The sequence below is a fragment of the Blennius ocellaris genome, assembly GCF_963422515.1.
Source record: "Blennius ocellaris genome assembly, chromosome: 6".
NCBI lineage: Eukaryota > Metazoa > Chordata > Actinopteri > Blenniiformes > Blenniidae > Blennius > Blennius ocellaris.
In genome coordinates this window covers 17805697-17827483 of record NC_137655.1, presented here as the reverse complement: position 1 = coordinate 17827483, position 21787 = coordinate 17805697, and the positions used below count along the sequence as shown (strand labels likewise).

Genomic DNA, 21787 nt, shown 5'->3' with positions numbered 1-21787 from the left:
GGTAACCATGTAACTCAAGTGTGTGAAAACTGCAGTCTATTTAAGTAAATATACTTTCTTATTTCACTTTTAAATTGTGGGCGAAACGAAGATGTGACTTCACTGCGACTGCACAGTGTCCATGTTCACCTCTGCCAGTAACAACTGGGATCTTCAATATTCTTTTGAACAGCACAGGAGAGAAATAATTAGAAATTTGACAGATGTCTAAGTCATGAGAAGCAAAAGAGGGCAGGAACAGGTGACCCATTCGCACCCAAACTGATGACACAGCTTACCTTGACAGCTGAAAGAGAGGTTCTGCTCCTCCCACACCCAATCTGTCTCTTCTCCAAAGTGATACATCTCCTATCCAACATGCAGACCTCCATGCACTCTGGTGAGACTGGAGGCGCGGAAAATAAAGAATTTCTGCCATGCTTTAATACAACACTTTTAGTCAGCTGTAGTAAATAGTTGGGTTTTTTTTTCATGACGATCTTTGTTGCGGATGTGAAACATGAAGTCATATGGATTGCTGTCAACTGTATCAAAAGTGTCAGTGCAACTATGCATACTGTAATCTTAATTGATACAAAAATTAGGACCTGTTATTGAAATGTATTAAATTTTATGAAAAAACACAGTTGCAAACAAACTGACTGGGGAGGATTAAGCGCATGCTTCTTCCTACTCATTTTCAAAGTTAAGTTTTCATTTCCATTGCATTCATTGTGCTCATTATTCAGATTTTACTTATTGTATACAAAATAAAATGACAAAATAAGACAAACAAATTGTTAAGCTGTTAACACACAAAACTGTTAAGGTGTCACCTAAAATGTTTCCTTGTCTGACTGCTTTTACTCAATGCTTCTGCTTCGCCAACAAAATCAAAACACTTCCTACTTGACTGACACTCATTTATCATAGTGAGTTTCACAGCTCCCCTGTTAATGAATATACCGACACATACAGAAACTGATCTGCTAAAAACTGCTCTGAAGTAATTCTGATATTCTGCACGTGATGAAGATTTAACCACCGCACAGTAACATGAACATAATGCAGTTGGATAAATGTGTGATCGTGTCTCAAAAGTAGAAGTAAGTCAAATATTTTTCTAAGAATCTCTGTGAAGTAGCTGTTTACTGGACAGTGAAGCTCATATTTCATACAATTATTCCATTATTTCCGTTCTCCAGATTAGACATATTACCTTTGTTTTGCTTCATCCAGTTTAGGATTTTTCTCTTTGGAGTAAACCCTTTGTTTATTAGCTTATTTTACCATCTTGGTCACAACTAAACAACTATCTTTAGCTTTAATTTATGCCAGATGAGTTACTGACGTAATACACTTAAGTTATCAGAAAGAACAAAAAAAAAAGAATTGTTCGAATAAATTCAATAAACTTTCCTGTCCTAATACTTTTCCACATCAATTGTGTATAGCATAGGCCAGTCCAATACTGTCTATTGTATTTTTGGGGGGTTCATTTGTTTGTAATGTTATATAGCAGAGAAAATGTTAATGTTATTTGATGCAGTCAATTCATTTGACTGTTACACATGGTTCTTCATTGTGTTCCTCTTCTCAAATACTCCTAACTTGACATATTGTGACTAACCACTCCTATTTGAACACAGCTCGTTGATGATCTGTTTTACCAAACAAGATGGTAGCTCAGTGCTGTGGCCCATAGTCTCAAGAGGTCATAGCTGGTCTCGTGGTCTGACGAGTCAGCGGTCGTCTAAATCACAATCATTACTGTCAAAGAAAACACAGCAAAACTACACTTTTATTTTCAAGGCTCTCGCTTCAGTTTATTGCTGAGAGTGGACTGATCTGTGAGTGCCTGGCTTCACTGTCTGTGCAAATCAAACACAATAAGCGTTTCACCTCTGTATATTTCATCTCGGTGCTGAAATAACTTAGACAAACCCCCCAAAATCAGAAAGGTATCACCCATTACAGACCAGAGACTCTCCATTATACGGACTTTTAAAAATTCAATAATCTTTAGATGTGTTTAGACATGAGACCTGCACTTGTTTTGTCCTTCCTGAAAATGCTGGAATCTCTTCACAGAGACTAAATCTATGAGAGCCAGTGAGTGCAAACTCTGTTGCACTGAATAATTCATGTCTGCAAATTATATTGTGGTCAAATGCAAATGTTCCATAGCAGTGATGTTTTTGCTGAACAACACACTCACACACACACACATTTTAGGCAGCAGAGACAATGCATATTTAAGTTTGTATGTAAAAAAACATATGCGCACTTTGACCAATACATATGACCATCATTGGACATTGTCGGTCGAACATTGCAGATGGAAATAGGATCAAGATTCAAGTATACAAAAACAAAACAAAATGCATTTTCGAATAAAGTAGCACCTTGATGGAATCTAATTCAGAAGGTTGAAAACATAATAAATAAGGAATAGTCAGTTGTGTTGAAAAATACTTTATACTAAGATTTTTCCTGCTTATAGAAAATGCTGCATTTTGATTCTATCCAGCGGTTGACCTACAAGAAAATAGAAAAGTCTTTTCACTGTCAGGTACGCAGACAATATAGCTGTAAATAGTTGTTATAGTTTTTCTCATTTCCAGCTCAGTCTTCTTAATCTGTAGCTCTTGTGGAAACATGCCAGCGCATAGGTTTCAAGGTCATTCTTCAGGATTGAGGCACAGATCTGTTCAAAGAGAGCTGGTGTAGTTGTCGGGTGTGTTATTAACAATGGGATCTTTCTCGTCATCTCACGTCTCCTGGTTCCTCCAGGCTCCTCAGGCTGTCATAAAGCTGTCGGGGGAAGAAGTCACCTTCTCCAAGGCTCTGGAGATGCGGTGGCGGGGCTTCTGCGGTAGGATGGAGACTGACTCGTGTGTTTAAGACGTGAGATGTCAGCTGAAAGAGAGTCTCCAGAGAAAACTCACTGAATGTTGTACAGTTCCATTCCTATCAGTTTCATTATTGTTCAAGTACAGCTGGAAGTGCATTAAGCTTCTGTACGTTCACAATGTCATGTGGTAGCGGTAGGTAGCTTTTCTGCTACACATTACCTTTGAAATAATTAATGAAGACTGGAAGTGTGACAGAGTGATCAAAGGTTTCGAGCTTTAAGCACATTGAAATCTCTTCACTGCAAGAGGCATTTTGCTTCATTTAGATTATGCTGGAAACTTTTATGTCAAAGCAGATAATAGCCAAATGTTGTCAAAAGAAAGGGGAAAGAAGTGTAATGTTCCACTCCTACTGAAGCCTATAAAATGATCTCACTGCATGAAAGCAGATAACACACTTCAACACTGTCTTTCCATTCAAGGGTGAGGCATCAAGGGAAGTAATTATAGTCACTACTGACAGATGGATGAGTAATGCTGACAACAATACTATAGTCTATAAAACTCTGATTTCCCCCAGTTGGTTTCAGACATTTACAGCAAGCACAACAACATCCAGTATAAAAAGTAGCTTTTTGTATTGAATCTACAGCTTATTTTTTTTAAAAGGTTTTCACATACTCAGTTTGGACAAACAACCTAAGGTAAGCTGCTGAATATACCGTATCACTGTCTTTACGCTACTGGTTGCAGTTCACACTTGTAAATTACCTGAATCCCTAACATTACCTAAATCTTTTTCTTCTTATTGCAACTTTCATTTTCTGTCTAGAGCTGGCAAATAAAGAAAAAACACATTTCATTGATTTTGGAAGAAATCCTTGAAAATGAGGACCGTGGCTCTTGTTCTGTGTTTGGGAAACCTGATTGTCACAGGATTGGCAGATGATCAGCCTTCAGAATTGTCCTCAGTGTCTGAAGTCTTTGAAACAACCTCCCTGAGTTTCATAACGCCAGGAAACCAACAAACTAACGGCTCCTTTCATCCACCTAAAGTCGCCGGACCAAAAACACCACATCTCCCCATGTGCTTGGAGTCGGCAGGAGTCAGAAACACCTTCAAAAATATAAATGTTATGGTCTCTTTAATTGTGTTTATCGTTGGAATAGTGGGGAATGCAGCCTTACTCAAAATCATATATGTAAACAAAACCATGAGAAGCGGACCAAACTTTCTCATTGCAAGCCTCGCTTTGGGGGATCTCATCCACGTTGTCATAGACATTCCAATCAACACATACAGGGTGAGTCATTTTTCCACATTATGTGCATTCAAAATGAGAAAAAAAAGTTGCACCATCATCTCATCTTGTTTTCCAGTCACTGAATTTATAAACCTTATATCTTATCTGGATTTCATTGTGTCTTTGTCCTTTTTGTTGCAGCTCATAGCAGAAGACTGGCCCTTCGGTTTACTATTATGCAAACTTGTCCCGTTCATCCAGAAAACCTCTGTTGGAATCACCGTGTTGAGCTTATGTGCTTTGAGTGTTGACAGGTAAGGAGATAAGCAGCCCCATCCCACCCCCTCCAAGAAAGTAGTGTTTAGTGGCGACTATCTGTATTTCATCAAGCAGGTAGATTTGTTCGGCATAAGCCCTTGAAATATTCTTCAGCTGAAAAAAAAAAAAAAAACATTATTCCAACACACAAATGTTCCCTGAGCCGAAACGCTTTCTCCCTGATTTTGCAGATACCGGGCTGTAGTATCCTGGAATCAAATCAAAGGCATCTGGGTTTCTATGTGGACGGCAATTGAAATAACCCTCATATGGGTTATTTCTATCCTGCTGGCTGTTCCCGAAGTTGTTGGCTTTGATATGATAACAATGGACTATAAAGAAAAGCATCTGAGAATCTGTCTGCTTCATCCCATGCAAACTACGCAGTTTATGCAGGTAATGCGATTGTGTCAGTCCTGAGCAACAGGATAAAATGAAGAGATCCACACATGTTGGAGCTGATTATCCTTTTCATTTCCAACATACAGTAGTATTTATAACTGTAGAAAAGGATTGATGTAAACAATAGCTCTGTTATTCCTCTCCACATACTTTCAGCCAAACAGATGCCTGCTTTTTTTCCCCCCTCCCTCTGCAGATGTCTCTGTAAACCTGTGTACATGTCTGTCAAATATTGTTTCATGGCCACTGTATCATGGCGTCCTCTGAATATCATGTCATTCTGCTGCTCTGACAGAGTGTGGGTTTCTGTCATGTTTGATCAACAGTTTTACAAAGCCGTAAAAGATTGGTGGCTTTTTGGCTTCTACTTCTGCATGCCGCTGGCTTGGACCGCCGTCTTTTACACGCTGATGGCCAGGAAGATGCTGAGAAATACAGAGAGCACATTAATTGACCACATCAAGCAGGTGGAGAGAAAACTCTTTGACTTCCAAGTGCACTTCATAACATTTTGTAATCCCACACATAATTAATTTTTTTTAAGCGAATTAATGATGAGCCATTATTCTTTTTCTTTATAGAGACGAGAAGTTGCAAAAACTGTCTTCTGTCTGGTGATTGTGTTTGCACTCTGCTGGTTGCCGCTTTACCTCAGCAGACTCTTGAAGTTAACCATATATGATGAGAAAGATCCTAATAGGTGCAAGCTACTGAGGTAAGATACAAGTATCGGGAACTTTATCTTTATTTTTATGGTTCATTACAAAACCAATTAACTTTGTCAAATGTATTAAAATTTTCTTCTTTCTATTTCAGTGTCTTTCTTGTCCTTGACTATTTTGGAATTAATATGGCTTCCCTGAACTCGTGCATCAACCCTATCGCATTGTACATCATCAGCAAAAGGTTCAAGAGATGCTTCAAGGTGAGACTCTCGCTCCCTTTGTGCATAGTGCTGCTCAGTGTTAGCAATTCAAGATATATGGTGAAAACACTGCGCTGCATGAGCTGTGGTGTGTCATTAGGACATATGGAGTCATGTCTGTAACATGGCCAGACTGCAGCAAGTGATAACCTGAGGGTGCAATAAGTGAAAATGGTCTGGAAAAACATCATCAGGAAGATGAAGAAAAAAAAATAAAACAGACGCTTGGCAGTCCACCAGATAGCTGGTCACTGAATCAAAGTGACGTGTTATGAGGGAAAGAAAACATCGCCTCAAGGCAATTTTCATGGGGAGAAATTTAGAAGCTTTTATTGCATTACAAGTGCAGACAGACATATCAGAAACCTGCCTTCATTTGTTTTGGCGGGCTTTAAAACTCCATAGGGCGTAATACTTCTCTCTTTTGCTGTAATAATGTTTTTTAATACAACATTTATGTCTAAATTCTCATTCTTACTATTTTTCACATCACATATCAACACAAGCCTGTTTTAAACAAATCATATATGTATTCAAAGAAAGAAAACTACAGCTTTCAATCAGTTTTGCAAATTATTCAATAATTATAATAAGTATTCCTTCATGATAACTACACACATAAACCTACTTTTTAACATGTCTTTTTCATCACTTGAAGTTAATGGGGGGAAAAGACCCCCAATATGTTCTCATCTGACCAATCTATGTGTGTGGTCCATCAGGCATGTCTGTGCAGTCGGTGTCTGCGTACTCAAGCTGTTACTCACGATGAGATGCAGTCTGTTTTGAAGTCCAAGATGCAGGATCAAGCATCAGAGCAAAGCGACAACATCAAAGCTCACAAGCAGACGTCCACACCTCCACCTGAGCAGGGGAACACCTTACTGTGTTAACAAAGCTTGAGTGCAACCGAGAACACTGTGAGACTGTCGATACTGCTTCATTAAATATGCATGGCTATCAATACAGCTACCAAAGGAGCTTGGCAACCTTGACATGCCCTCCTCATCATATAAAATACCTTCTGAGTAACATACACTGTCTTTTGTAGCGCTGTTGTCAGCTGAACATCTGCTTTGGCGTGAGCAACCTGGAGTCAGACTGTTCCGTCTATTTGCCCGCAAGGCTTGACTCACTCCCAACCATTACATCAGCTTTAACCTAGTACCTATCGTGTATCATGCATCACACTTCTCAAATCACTGTTTTGGGCACAATGTTAAACTGGCACACATCAACAGAAATCTTGTCACAGCTTACTGCCTGCATGTATATTAGTTTAACTCACTTTTCAGCACGCTGGAAAGACACTCAAGCAAAGGTGGATTCAGAATTACCATGGTAGGAGGTTTTTTTTTCTTCCTCAAAAGGTCTACTAAGTATAATTAGCACATTCATGTTTTTTTTCATCTCTGTTAAGTTTCACACACATACACATCTGAGAAGTTTATGGGATTCATCTCCATCTTGAACCTTGAGAAACATAGCAAATTGGCGCCACAAGTAGATTCTGTCTCCGCTGCTGAATGACTGATTGATGGTGGCCTATTTTTAATGCATTGTTAAATGTGTAATGCATGGAGACACTTTATAAAAGACCTGAGAGTGGGGAAGAAGGAAAACGAAGATGACAGAATGAGGTCATGAGGAGAGAAGGATGGGAGGGGTGTGTGTGTGTGTGTGTGTGTGTGTGTGTGTGTGTGTGTGTGTGTGTGTGTGTGTGTGTGTGTGTGTGTGTGCGTGTGTGAGGAGGTGGTGGTGGTGGGGGGGGGGGGGGGGGGGGGGTGCACCTTATAGGTCTTCCTGTCACAGGACAAGGCAAGCACAAATAAAGTGGCGTTCTTCCTGTATCAGTCTGCAAAACTGTTTTGATGCTGTGAGCCGCAGTGCCTATTAAAAGTTTATCCTGTGTGCGTAAACTCAACTGTTTGTCAAAAAAAATAAAATAAAATAAAAAGATGAGTTGTTGGAATAAAAGCCTGTGAATTCTTGTGATGTGTGTGACACCTTTGCAGATGGCGTGGTGCAACGAGGACATGACTCACAAAGCATTTCACACTGATCAAGCAAATCTTTCATCTTCAAGCACCTGCAATGATCATTCAACAAATATATGTATAGATTTTCTTCTTTGATTTATTTTTTTGTCTATATTTACAGGTGAGAAGTCAAATAGAAAATATTTACTGTAAAGAGAACTACAATCACTTAATATGAAAACCATAAAAAAGAAAATGCCAGTCTTGTTTTGCCTCAGTTTATTTTTTTTCCTCCTCCATCATTTCACACCCTACAGGTTTTCAAGTGTTTGTTACTCTAATAGTGCATGGCACATCAAACAGAGAGCGCAAAGGAAATTCTGTTTCCACACATCACATGAAGCCAGCAGGTTTCCATCATTATGTACCTAATCAAATAACAGGTTTCCAAATAAAACGCAAATCAAAAAAAGAAAAAAAAAAATCTGTTGAGCTTTCGAACTGGAGAAATCTTCATATTTAAAAAGCCCTGCCCTCCAAATTGGATTTTTCTTTTTGGTAATGTAAGTCATGCATCTGTGACATGACATCTTATTTCTAAGTTGCACCATGCAGACAGATTTGAGCCACACATCTCAAAATGTGTTTGTTTGTGATTAGAGATGTCAAAAAAAAATATGTTTCCGTGGAACAGAGGAACTAACATGCGTGCTTTTCAGCCCACACACTCATATTGACGGCTGTGCTCACACACTCATGCACCTCTTTCTGTTCTGACATAAGAGAAACTGTCTCGGAGGCTTTGACTGGGATTCAGCTGCTTTGGACAAGATGCAAGGGTTCAATATGCTCATGTACGCTAACGCCAATTTGTACTGTTTTTCATCTTCACATTTTCTTTTTTTTTTAATCAGTCTCTTTGGCTTCTCTTGCTTGCTCTAATTTAAAGCTTTGGGGCTGACTTTTGAACGCCAAAATTGGCTTTTTATATTTACAATTTGCATATCATTAATCTGTATTTGAACAGTTCAATGACTTATGGAAAAAGCACGGTTTGCCGCAATGCATTTTACATCAAGATGTGTCAAATACTAATTTGTCTCCAGTGCTGTCAAATGCTCAGCTCTCCCTTGTCAGCGTGAAAAAGACCAGCAGATAATCAACAAATGGCGCTGTGCTATCATGTCGCCAGCAGTAAAAGCTCAGAACAGCCAGATGACACTGACACAATCAGGCTCTGGTATTCAGAGAGGGTTGATGTCAGTGTCAACATCAGCAAGAGAGCAGGAGTCTCAGACCTTCTTTAGTAATCTCTCTGCACACACAAGGCTCAAATATGGCTCCCCACGGTGCTGCCCAGACTCCCCAGACTGTGGATTTAATTAAACAGTGTGAAATTAATTAATCAGTGAGGTGGCAGGTAAAAGGACTTCTCACTGGAACTGCTCACACAACCAAGACAGGCATTTCATGTGCTCTGACAGTTATTAATTTGCTGTATGTTTTATTATAGTGTTTCTATATAGAGATGCAGAATTTCGGGGAGATTAAAGAGCTTGGCATGGGAAAAAAGTCATGCAAATTATCAAAATAACAGCTCCCGAAAATCAAAGTGTAAACCTGTGTTTGATCTGTTCTATCAATTAATTAAAAATTTCAGTTCTGTATAATAATGCGGTGCAAATTAGATGGAAATGAGATAAAATATTCATTTAGTTATCTGGGGAATCTGCCTGCAGGGCTTTTTAGTCTTCAGTCTGGCTCAAAATGCTGTCCATATGGCAATTATGTACAGTAGTGTTGCAGGAGGATTGGTCTGATGCCTACTGGCAGAGTGGAGCCTGCCTGTGACAAACTGCTGCTAGGATCTGATGTGAGTTGAGGGAGATAATGAGGCTGTTGTAAGCCTTAAGTATAGAGCCTGCCCCCGGGGTGGCATATCTAAGCGCTCAGGCTCCCTCATTGTTGCACGTGCTGCTGAGGATTAAAAACACATTTACTTTTTTCTTCATAAACTTTGTCAGTACTTCCTGCAACTCTTTAGACAACTTCTGCTTTCATGTGGCAAGCCTCTTGACATTGCTTTGTGGAGGAGTTGCTTTTTTTTTCTTTCTTTCTTTCTTTTTTTTTTTTACAGTTGGAAGATTTGAAGTCTTGATTTGATTTCACTTTGAGCTATCTATAGCCCTTTTTAAGCACCCCACCAGAGGATGTGTACATTCTGGGGTACATCCTACAGCGACTGAAGTTTAGACAAATGCCATATTTTGATGGAGAATCTTTTTAATGTCGATCCCACTGGCATGACCCTTAAAATTAAATTCCAGTGACTGGGGTGAAACATGATGACATGGGTGACGTGGTGTGTTTTATGTGGTTGATTATACAGCATCCTCTCACAGAAGCCATGACTGCTAAAGCTGCCCCCGCCATACCCCCCCCCCCCCTGTTTTGTGTGAATCCCTTGACATCTACTGCAGGTCGGATGCCTACACCACACACACTGTCACACGTACAGTGTGTCCAAAGGAAAGCAATGGTTCAAATTCCGGCACTGTGTCCAATTTAGACCTACACCACACTACAGGTTTTCTATTTGAGTTTAACAAGGACACCATGCAACACAGTGCAATACAAGGTGGAAAAAAATAAATCCCTGCAGTGTGTGCACAGTAATTGAGTGACCCAGGAGAATCACTGTAATGATGCAGGCAGGTCTATACACATTATTTGGAGTTTTAACTTAGTGAAATGAGCAAGGCAGCCTCCCTTATACAATACAAGCAGGCATTTAATTAATAGCCAATTGAGGATTGCATCCAAAAGCAGAGACAGAGAGAGAGCGAGAGAGAGAGAGAGAGAGAGAGAGAGAGAGAGAGAGAGAGAGAGAGAGAGAGAGAGAGAGAGAGAGAGAGAGAGCCTGAGCGATTTAGGCAAGTGTATACTCCAGCCAAAGGCAGGGAAACTTCAGAGACCTGCAAATGGCAGCTAGAGTCAGACTACTGGACAGAACTGCAAGTGGTCATTCAACCATGGGATTAAAAAGCATTTAAGCCTTGTACCAGAGGCCCCCTTCATCCAGCCATGTATTTCTGACCATTCAGGGTAAAAGAAAAAACAAATGATAGGAGTCTGGGTTGTTAATGCTGGTGCAAAACTGTGGGTTACAGGTTTTTCCACAACGCCAGCATCTATAAATGTATTGCTGTGCTTTGTTGCAGAAAAAACATAATGAGTTAGTCTAAAAGGGTTTCTGTGTTCTGGTTAAGGTGCAAAATGGACTGTCACTACTGTTTATTTCATTCATGTCTGGATGTAATGGAAAACACGCAATCAAATGTAGGACATGTTGACTGGAGTGGTTCGCTTTGCACTTCTGTTCACACTTCTAATTCCTCCTGGGCAACAACAGGAAAATTTATGACAGGCTATTGACATACAGTATTTATAGGGACTTGCTGTGAGTGCATGCGCTTGATTAGGACAAATCCATGCAGGGAAATGAATGACTGGCTAAGGTTTTCAAGCGCATTGTGCTCATTTTGGTGCCAAAAGGAGGGTTGGTGAAAAAGCCTTTGATTCAGTGATCACCACAGCACCGCAGCACCCCGCCTGCCTGTGCTTGTTTTGATGGCCAATGATGAAAGCACAGGTGGATGCGAGAAAGCTTCCCTCCCTCGTCAGCCACAGTCTCCTCGTCTGTGGTTTCCTATTAGCACAGGAGTGGAGGTTTGCAGTCTGGCTGCTGGGCACAGTGGGTCAGTGCTCACAAAGCTCTGTTTGTTCCCTGGCCTGCAGGGTTCCCAGGGTAAGCTTGGCTCCAGAGGGGAAACAAACAAAAAGGCACCACTGTCTCGCACACTGAAGCTGATCTCCAGCACATTCGTCTTTTCTACTCAAAGGGGTACATTTCTCTTCTTAGGAGAGGAATGGCAAAAGGAAACAAGTTCTTTAGAAACAGGGCCTCGGGACAACAAAACTGCTGTTGTTGTGAGCTATGTATTTTTCCCAGTTTAAATGCCATTTGGAGTTGTTGCTTGTGGAGATGTGTCATTTATTTATTTATTTATTTATTTTTGTTTTGCTTTGTGGATTGTTTGGGGGTTTTTTTTGGTCTCCCTTTGTCTCGTTTAAACTTGTAGGTTTGTTTTCTGTTGCCATATCACCTTATTGTGAGAGAAACCTGAAGAAAATACAAACAGCGTGTACAACACATATAATTTCCAATGGTGTGATGTCGGTACTGATTGGAGAGACTATACAGTAGTTGTACATATCAAGGTGAACCATAGTAGGTTCAACTAGTAGAGAAACAGGTTCCTCGGTTAATTAATTATTCCAGTATATCTTTAACACACATGCATGTGGTCTGTCTGTGATTTTGAGGGATGGAAAGAAATTGTGAAAGAAAGCCTTACAGCTGCTGTCAGGTCAGACATTAACTGTTGTGCTGCAATCTGCAGTCCAAGTATAACTCCATTATTGAGGGGACTTTAAAATGGGAGCTGTGTGACACACAGCAGGATGATTTAGTTTAATGACCATGGCAGTGACAGCACTGTGATGGAAATTGGACTCCCCCTGCAAATTTACATCACTTGAGGGTACTTGGGGCTCTTTTAGCGGCTGCACTCCAGAGCACGAGCCATCAGGAGGTCCTGGATATGTCATGCTTGTCACCTTCCTTTAAGTGTATCTGCAGACGTGGGAGAGGGATTAATATTATATAGCCTACGGAAGCACAGAGGCCGTCTTATCAGCACTGCAGATGTGATAAGCACCTCTATCCCCATGAAAACCAGGAGAGAGAAAAAAAAATCTCAGAGCAAAAAGACAAGCATCTCTTTGTGTTGTTTCCCTGCACTGCTTGGAGTTTCAATGCAGCTTTAGAGGCAGAAATAGTGCAATTCCACATCTGTTGTAATTTGATGTGCCTGGATCGGCCTCTGTGAAATTGTCTTGATCGCAACATGGCTCCTTTCAATTATTTAGAAAGTTGGCATATGGCTTCAGAGATCGGAATCTGATTTGCTTTGATTTTGAGGTATTCAGAATAGCCAGTGCCACATGTCTCAATAACAGCTTTATATTAAATGAAATCTGTCTTTGTGATCATGCATTTTGGAAGCCTAACATCCACACGCATTTCTTTCCAGAAAAAAATGATATGAGAAAGTAAGAAAATAGATATAGATTTTTTTTATTTTTTTATTTTTTTTCCCCAAAAATGTCACTTTTATGGAAATATTTTTCCATCATTGCCATGACACTCATCTCACATTAGTTCACATCAATGCAGATGTCAGTGCACACAAATTGTCTTGCCCTCAAACTGATTCTGAGCTGTGAATGAAAGTTATGGCAACCATTGCTGTCACTTCAGTTATATCAGAAAAACACCCGGTGGAGCCATGGAAACAACATGTGACACAAAAACATCCACATCAAAGCCAGCATTTACTCTAATTAGAATATATTGAATCCCATTCAGTCAGAGAAGGTACATGATCTTCTGAGCTGTTGGATCCAGTCCCATACATTCCATTAAATACAGTACAGTGCATTAAGCCGAGCTACAAAAATGAATATGCTCATTTGCAAATCTGTTGCTGCAAACAAGAAAATGACATTTATGTATTCAGTTATCCATGTGTGTAAAAAAAATGGAGTGGGGCTATAAAGATGAAAGATGTGGAACATTTAGTATAAGCATTATAAATAATCATACATCACAAGCTGTTTGTCTCACTTTCAGGTGCATATTTAGTACGTAGTATATAGTATTTACTCTCTTGGAAAACAAACATCTGCGTGCAGACCTGAATTTGTGCTGAATGTTCACAGACCTCTGGGAGGGAAAACTGCAGAAAAGAGACTCTCACAAATGTGGGGTTTTTTTTTTACACAAGACCCAAAATACGTGCCACCCACCAGCGACAAGGCATAATGACTCGACAAGCTACCTGGCACCCTCTGTGGTTGTAAGGCCAAGGCCAGTAGCCTCGCAGGGGCTCGCACACTCGCTGACAGTGAGTGTAGCTGCGTTGGCACTCGGAGCAGCAGATCCCCTGGTGGTCTAACATGGTGTCAAAGGTCATGGCACCCTGCTCTCTGGCCTCTCCGCTGCGCTGCAGTTAAATGAAGAAATGTTAATTTTTGAAGGGCAATCTGTCCCCCCCCCCCCAAAAAAAGAATTAATACTCATTTGCAATTCAAATGTTTTCAAAAAACTGTATCATCATCCAAAGCATGTGGCTTCAGCTTTCAGATGAAGCATGCATTTTTATAACCAGTGGGAGTGTTCACTTCAGTTCATAATTTCATTGAGTTGAAATGGCAAATATTACCCCTGTGACCTATAATTAAACCTTCCTGTGTGACACCTTGGCAGCAGAAGCAGCAGCGGTATACACCGATAATCCAAAGTCACACTCTTACTTCTGTGAGGATACATTTTTAACCACGAAGATGTTTCTGAAATCATCTGAGATGTGTTTACAAACCGAGGAACTTCAATTGGCAATGCCACTTTGAGGCTGGCTTCGGGCTCAGAATGCGCCTCTTGATAGTTCATCTGAATTTTACTCACTCGGGAGAGGTGTAGAACAAAAACACTGTCGAATGATAATGTTGCTACTCACATGATAGGGGTTTTCAGGATTGTACGCTGACCCCGCAGACGACTGCGCCCCCTCCTCTTCCTCTGCAGCTCTGGAGGTGTCATGCACCGTGTGATTCATCGGGTCCCTCTCCTCAGCAGCTGCCTCAAACTCCTCCATGTTAAACTGCCTTGTGGCTCGCTGTGTGTCTCTCTTTTTCCTCTCCCCATCTGTTATAGCAACCACAAGAGGCAAGAGTATTGGGTCAACATCCACAAGATGCCATACATGTCCTTAGAGCTCAATCCTACATAGCTGGAGCTGTCTCTCATGTACTGAATAATTCAATTAGCAGCAGCGATATCAAGCAGTCTTGCATATTTCAGGATCATTCTTTTTTAATACAAGACTTTGTGAGTCTTTTTTGGTGTTCAGCTCTAAATGTAGTGTACGTTCGAGATGTTCAAGTGTTTCACCAACTTCCAAGACAAGGCTGTAAATTTTACAATGGTGTCAGCCTATAAGCGGGGCAATCGCAGCTGAGATGTTAATAAACCATAAAGAATGTACAGTAGTTAACACTGACTAGGCCAAGCTCTTTGATAGCAAGTCACTTGTTCTGAAGTCTGTGCAATGGAATGACATACTACATAATGGGAAGTAAGAGGTGGTGAGGACAACCTTTAGAGTACATGGGCTGGAGCCAGTAAATGGGAAGTTCTCCGCAGAGGTCCAGAATTTTGTTGCTCAGAAACCTGGTGTCCTTCAGTGGCTGCTCTTCAGCAACCCATATAAGGAGCTCATCATCGAACCTCACAGGCATTAATTCATCAGTCTGTCAAGAAAAAAACAAAAAAAAACAATGTCCTTGAATTACTCAGAAGGAAAAGGAAATTAATGCAGTAATCTCTGCTTTATTTTCGTTCCAATTTGCAATTCTGTGTGTCAAGTAGTGTGCACATACCAGGTCAAACAACGCTGTCTCCTTGCTGTGAGCTCCCATGTGAGGAAGGTTGGCTTTGATTGGGGATTTTATATAGCACTTGTCTCCTCCAAAGAAGAGGATTCCCGTTATTCCCTGCGCCGAATCACAGAGATGCCATGTTTACACTCACGGCTTTGCTACTTTGCTGAGCACACAGAAGGTCTCAGCTGAGCTACCTCAGGAAGATAGAACAAGGACAAACTCACTCACAGTTTGAAAGTCATGAATCTCCACAGCTTCTTCGGCTCCACTCCCCACTTTAAATCTCTCCAGGTTGTTGTCGGAATCAATTTCCATGGAGCCCTCTCTTACCTCCCCATTGATGTTCATACTGTAACGAACATTATAAACCTGGCGGCATTCAAAGTGGGATGTTAAAATGACTTGATTAGTCAAGTTATGTAAATTACAAAGTAGCAAACAGAACAAGAGAGACAGAAAACAAGCTTCATGATGTTTGTGTTATTTCCCCACACGGTAATTTTTCGCTGAAGAAAATCCTCTGTAGTTTTACCACACCGAGATTTTGAGTAAAACACCACAGGGGATGCTGTTGCAGACCTTGATGGGGATGTTTGCCCTGCAGGTGATCTCATTAGAACGTGAATAAACAGTACAGTGTTTCTTGAAAGATGAAGCTGCACTCCAAGATAAATGTAGTCGTTTTTGTGGGATTTAGATAGAATTAAATATGCAATTTAAATTTGAATTTGGATGGTTGTTGATAAGACATCTCAGCCATTGTTATAAATATCTCATGACAAAATGAATGCCAAACAGCTAGAGAAGTTCAAGTTTTCAACAGAGAATTTTATAATTTACTTTGAGTTTGTTTCTCACCAAACACCCCCGCCTCACTCCCTCCCCGCTTTCACTTTGAGATATTTGCTACTGTCAAGCCGCTGTAATAACCACAGAAGTCCTTTGTTGGCACTTACGTTTTTATCACTGACTTTCCACAGGTACAGAGCAGCCATGGATGCACACAACATTAACACTGCACCAACAATAAGTACCACAGCTCCAAATCTCAGGAGATGACGAAATGTGGCAGAGGTTGCTGTGCTGGAAGCACTTTGTCCCTTAAAGTTTGGGAGAAAACAAAATAACAGATGAGGCGCCTTGAACTGTGACTGGGACCAAACTAACATCCAAGTAAAGAGCAGCATTCCTGAAATGCTCGAGATTTCAAAGCTATATTTACGTGTCACGGATGTCAGTTCCATTTATGATCAAAAACCTTAATAGGGCTGTCTTACCGGAGGCCTGCAGTGTTCAAAGCAGCAAGATCCATGAGTTGTAGTCTGCAATTTCTCCATATTCTCTCCGATGATATTGCCTGCAAATTCTTCTCTGGTCACGTCTCTTTAGAGAGTCTGATTATCCACCAGAAGACTTTCTGACACTGAAGTGTGAATGACGTACAGTAGATCCAAATTACTTTGGCCAAATTCTTCATCTGAGCGTTACCTGCATGTCACGTTGCCCAGAGTGAGTTGGCCACCTTGTGATTCCAAAATAAATGAAGTCCTATAAAGCAGCCCTGACCTCAAGGGAGACTGGCTGGTGTCCAGTATTACAAACACAGAGGGTATGAGAAGCAAATCATCTGATCTTTTAGACAATGGTCACCTGAAGGTAAATATATGTGCAATTACATTTTCTATGCTGTTAGAGACTTTTCATCTATTGAATGAGACACATAGTGGTGTGGTACTAAGAAAGATATTTCGTTGGTGCAGATCCTCTTACAAGCAGAAAAAAAAAAGCAGATAGGCAGCCTCGTATCTCGGCGTCGTCATTGTTCTTCAAGTTTCTTTGGTTTTTCATATTTTCACAGTACACTACAAGACAGCACAGACGTGAAGTCCATATAATCAGAAACACATAAAGGCACACAGACAAAAACTTTTGCTTAATTAGAAATGTGTCTGTTTTGACAATGGGAGAAAAGAAGTTATGTGGCCACGGTTTCTCAGTCTTTATCCTAGCCTAAAAAGAATGAACAGTAAAAAAAAAAAAAAGAGAGATTATCATGTGCAGCGCCACTGTTGCTTAGAAACAGATTAAATCACATTTTTGTAAAATTGGTAAGTTGGCAGGCAACCAGAAAAGGTGGGGGGGATTAGCTGACCTTTGAAAAATATGTAATTGTAAAAGCATTTGATCAGCAATGCCATATTTGCATGCAAATTGAGACAGCACAGTAACAACATTGTGTGCAATGAATAGAGAAGACTTATGTTATGCTATCAATTTAGCTGTGATGCTTGGAGGACCTCATTTTATTTACAGCAGCTTATAAGCCTTTAAGGCAAATGAAATGCATTCAGTTGGCTAATTGAGGTTATTTTGTGTGCTTTATGAATGCTTCCTAAGGACAATGGGCAGGACTCTCTCTATATGATTACAGTTGCGTCATCTAAGCTCAGATTGCGATACTTTAAAACTGTCATTGAACAGCAAAACATTTTTGGCATTGAACAGTTTATTTGTGCAACAATGTGATAAAATCTACCACACACATGGCAATCTTTTATATTGATTGTTTCCCACAGTAGTAAGGCCCTTTTCAGCCTAAATGTTCATTGGTCATGCCCCTTAAATACTTCCACATGCTCTTAAAAATTCATAATAAAATTCTTTTTTACATTGAGTTGATATGAAAAATATATTATTAATGTAGAAAATCTTGCATATTACAGATAATACAATGAACAGTCTTAAATGAGCCAAAGGGACACATGACATACTACAAAACACTGCAACAATCCAACACAGAGTCAATAAAGATAAAAGTACTGTACAGTATAAAGACAAAACCCCTTGTCATGATTTTTTTTTTTTTTTTCCCTTTTAAAATGTCTTAAGAGTTTGTATATTCGGGGATGGATATTTCATCTGTCTCCTGTATTCTGGCTGGTGTCGGTGGACCAACAAGAATATAATCAAACTCCTGGTGTTGAACTTTTTCGTAAACACTCTGCAGACCGTTGGTTTTGGGTAAGTGAGCAGGGTAGTAGTTTTCTCTCCTGGTGTCCCGGGGAAGTGATGCTGTCTTGGAGAACGTTGACAGATGCGGTCCACTTGCCAAGCTTGTGTTGGGTCTGGTAGCTGAAGGGCTCCAGCATCGGTCTGAGTGTCCCAGCACTTTGCACTCACTTGTACATGCCCAGAGACCTGTGGAAAACAGCACTGCTGTGAGGATGTATTAAGAATACAGTTACTGGTTCACCGGGTTGGGGATGTTGGGTGATATAGGGTCCTGTTGAGCTCAAGGTAACATCAGTCGGTATGTACCTAGTGTATTGTAAGTTATATTGTTGTTGTTTACAGTATATGGTTTAGATTTAGTACTATAGGTAAATATAAATCAAACTGCACGAGGCACAATGAATGTGTGGTATATCCCTGCATGGATATATCCTTTAGATGTTCTCATTTAAATAATTTAGTTGTCTCTCCAAATTAATAAATTATCACTAGATTTTTTGTGACACTCACTGTTTGTTGGAGGAGACTCTTTCTTGTGCACATCTCCACTTATATCTGAATCACTGTCATTGAAGTCACTGTCCCCTTTTCCACTGTCCTTGCCACTGATGTGAGGATCTCTTGCTGAGATTGTGGTGAATGAATTGCCCTTCCATATTGTTATTGGTCTCACAGTTTCTTTCCCATATCCTGGTAGTGTCGAATAGCCCTGAAAAGATACGAAGCACATGCATGCAATTCATGAGTCAAAATGCAAACAAGAGGAACGTTAATGTGTGATAAACTACACATAATTCAAGAATTGTGCGTACCTTTAATTTATTCTCCATCACTCGGCTGCTAGACTCAAAGATGCCTGCTGTCTGCCTGCCATCCTCGCAGCCTGTCTCCGCTGTGGTGCTGCTAGCCAATGGAGGTTTCTCTGGGAATGGATGGGTTTCAAACGTTTTGCCTTTGTGGTTGGCAATCAGTGAATCGATGTGACCACTTTCCACTTTCTCCACATTTGGTGTGTCTTCTTTTTCATCAAACTCCCCCTCCCTTGTGTCTTTTTTCCGCCGGCTGCAAATAGTTGTGATGAGAATGATAGCCAGCAGGAGGAGAGAGCAGCTCCCTGCTAGGACAATAATTATGGCTATGGACATGTCCCATTCAAAAGGCTCCTCGGTGCCATCTTCAGACATTGACGGCAAACTAGGTAGAGTTCCTTCTATAAAATTGAAGTGTATAATGGCTGTGGAGGAAAGTGGTGGGGATCCATTGTCACTGACAGACACTGTGACTTTGACATTGTCTGTGATATCGTATGTCAGCTGCCTGCTCACGTGTACCTTCCCAGTGTCTTTGTTGATAGAGAAACCCATGTGCCCCCCCTCAGTGATTTTAAAGGACAGCTGTGCATTTATGCCTTCATCAGCATCTGTGGCCTTTATCTGGGTTACCACATAACCTGCAGGTGCATCTTTGGGCAGGAAAACCTCAGCAGATCCTTTGTAAAGTGGCGGCTCTATGATGGAGGGCTGGTTGTCATTCTGATCAACTATTTTTAATCTGATGACAGCTGTGCTCTGCAGCTGTGGTGACCCCCCGTCGCTTGCTTGAACATGCACGTCGAGATGCTTCATTACTTCAAAATTGAAACTTCTCAATGCATATATCGAGCCAGACACTGAATTCAAGGACACAAAGGTGTTCACCGGGGAGCCCATGATAACACTGTCCACGAGCCTATACGTGATTTTACCATTGTTGCCCAGATCTGCGTCGCTCGCCTCCACTGTGGTAATATAAGCGCCCGGGGCGTTGTTTTCCACCACTAAAACTTCATACACAGCTCTTGCAAAGTGAGGGGCGTTGTCATTCTCGTCGCTCAGTCGAATTGTGTACTGGGTGATTTTTCTCAGCGGGGGTGACCCAAAATCCTCAGCCATGACCGTCAAGTTGTATTCGCTGATCCTCTCCCTGTCGAGTGCGGCCGCTGTGACTATCATGTAGCTGTCCTCGTACGCCTGTCGGAGTTTGAAGTGATCGTGGCCGTACAATGTGCAGTGGACTTGGCTGTTCACACCAGAGTCTCTGTCCAAGGTGCTGATCAGCGCCACCAGACTGTCCTTGTCTGCCGCCTCGCTGATGTATGCAGTGCCTGTTGTGATCGAGGTCATCGGGGTGATACTGATTTCTGGGGCATTGTCATTAACGTCGGTGACGTGAATTATGATTTTACACACGGAGGGGGTCGGGTTGGCTCCCAGATCGGTCGCCTGCACGTCTAGCTCATAGGTGCTTTTGTCCTCGAAATCCACGGGGCTCCGGAGCGTCAGACGGCCTGATTTATTATCCACTTGGAAAAGTTGTCGGATCTCGTATGAAACCTGCTTTCCGAACCCGTAGACCACCTCTCCGTTCATTCCCTCATCGGCATCAACTGCGTTCAAGTCCAGTATGACTGTGCCCACCGGCGCGTCCTCTGGCAAACTGACAGAAAAACTATTCTGGTCAAAAACAGGACTGTTGTCATTAAAGTCAGTCACTCTGATCGTTATCTTTGTTGACCCCGATCTGCGTGGGTTTCCTCCGTCTGTGGCTACTAGTTCCACTGTGTATGATGACTGAGTCTCCCTGTCTAGCTCTTTCATTAGTACCAATTCCGCATATTTAACCCCATCGGCTCTCAGGAGCACATCAATAGTGAAATGACTGTTTACCGATATTTGATAGCTTTGGATGTAGTTTGACCCGACATCAGCGTCGGCAGCTGGATCCAAAGGGATACGAGATCCAACAGCTGCATTCTCTGAGATCTCCACTATAGATTCCTTGTTTGGAAACTCCGGAGAGTTGTCATTGACGTCCTTTATTTCCACCTCAACGTGAATCAATTTGTAGCGATCTTTGGAGAAATTAACCACGTCAAAAGTAATCAGACACTGTAAAGTGTGTCTGCAGATTCTCTCTCTGTCAATTCGTTCTCCTACTGTGAGTTCCCCGTCGTGTTCTCTTACCCTGATGAATGAATCGTTGAATTGTTTCATCATCCTGAAATTGGTCTTGGAGGAATGAGACAGACTCAAGGACATGTCCTTGGCCAGGTTTCCGATGACCGTACCTGGTGCGTCCTCCTCACTGGTCTGGTATCTGATAGTATTTCCTTCTGACAAAGCCCATGACGCGAATAAAAACGGATGGACTGAGAGTATAAAAATCCACCGGTGCCAATAAGTTATAAAATTGCCTCGTATCATCTTCGTGGTGATCTCCCCCTCGGTAATCAGCCTCATTGTGCGTTGAGCAGTTGAGAGCAGTTCACATCTGGAGCCGGCTCTCCATGCAGCTCGCGCTTTATGAACTGAACTGTGCCGAAAGTGAAAGTTACACTCGCTCCGCGCGCGCAGCCAGTCAGACACGCTTGTTGCCTCGCCTTCAACACAGCTCCAGATCCTGCAGTGGCGGGGTTTATACGGCTCCTCATGCTAATGAGAACAAGTGTGACCAATCCCTTGCTTTAGA

General features: G+C 41.3%; 3 protein-coding genes across 3 annotated transcripts; 1 reads left to right on the top strand and 2 right to left on the bottom strand.

Annotated features, from left to right (window-relative positions):
- Nucleotides 1-3721: 3721 nt before the first annotated feature.
- Nucleotides 3722-6616, top strand: LOC308131622 (endothelin receptor type B-like; the record flags this gene model as incomplete). The annotated part of the gene is made up of 7 exons (XM_080498410.1): nucleotides 3722-4138; nucleotides 4280-4392; nucleotides 4588-4792; nucleotides 5125-5265; nucleotides 5380-5513; nucleotides 5615-5723; nucleotides 6446-6616. 7 exons carry the CDS (start codon nucleotides 3722-3724, stop codon nucleotides 6614-6616), a joined length of 1290 nt encoding a protein of 429 aa, XP_080354536.1.
- A 6986-nt stretch (nucleotides 6617-13602) lies between these two features.
- Nucleotides 13603-15583, bottom strand: LOC308131180 (leukocyte cell-derived chemotaxin 1-like; the record flags this gene model as incomplete). Its single annotated transcript, XM_080497798.1, has 5 exons — nucleotides 13603-13830; nucleotides 14344-14531; nucleotides 14983-15136; nucleotides 15266-15379; nucleotides 15497-15583. 5 exons carry the CDS (start codon nucleotides 15581-15583, stop codon nucleotides 13603-13605), a joined length of 771 nt encoding a protein of 256 aa, XP_080353924.1.
- Nucleotides 15584-18152: 2569 nt separating this feature from the next.
- Nucleotides 18153-21558, bottom strand: LOC308131795 (protocadherin 8; the record flags this gene model as incomplete). Its single annotated transcript, XM_080498639.1, has 3 exons — nucleotides 18153-18466; nucleotides 18791-18989; nucleotides 19093-21558. 3 exons carry the CDS (start codon nucleotides 21556-21558, stop codon nucleotides 18153-18155), a joined length of 2979 nt encoding a protein of 992 aa, XP_080354765.1.
- Between the last annotated feature and the right edge of the window lie 229 nt (nucleotides 21559-21787).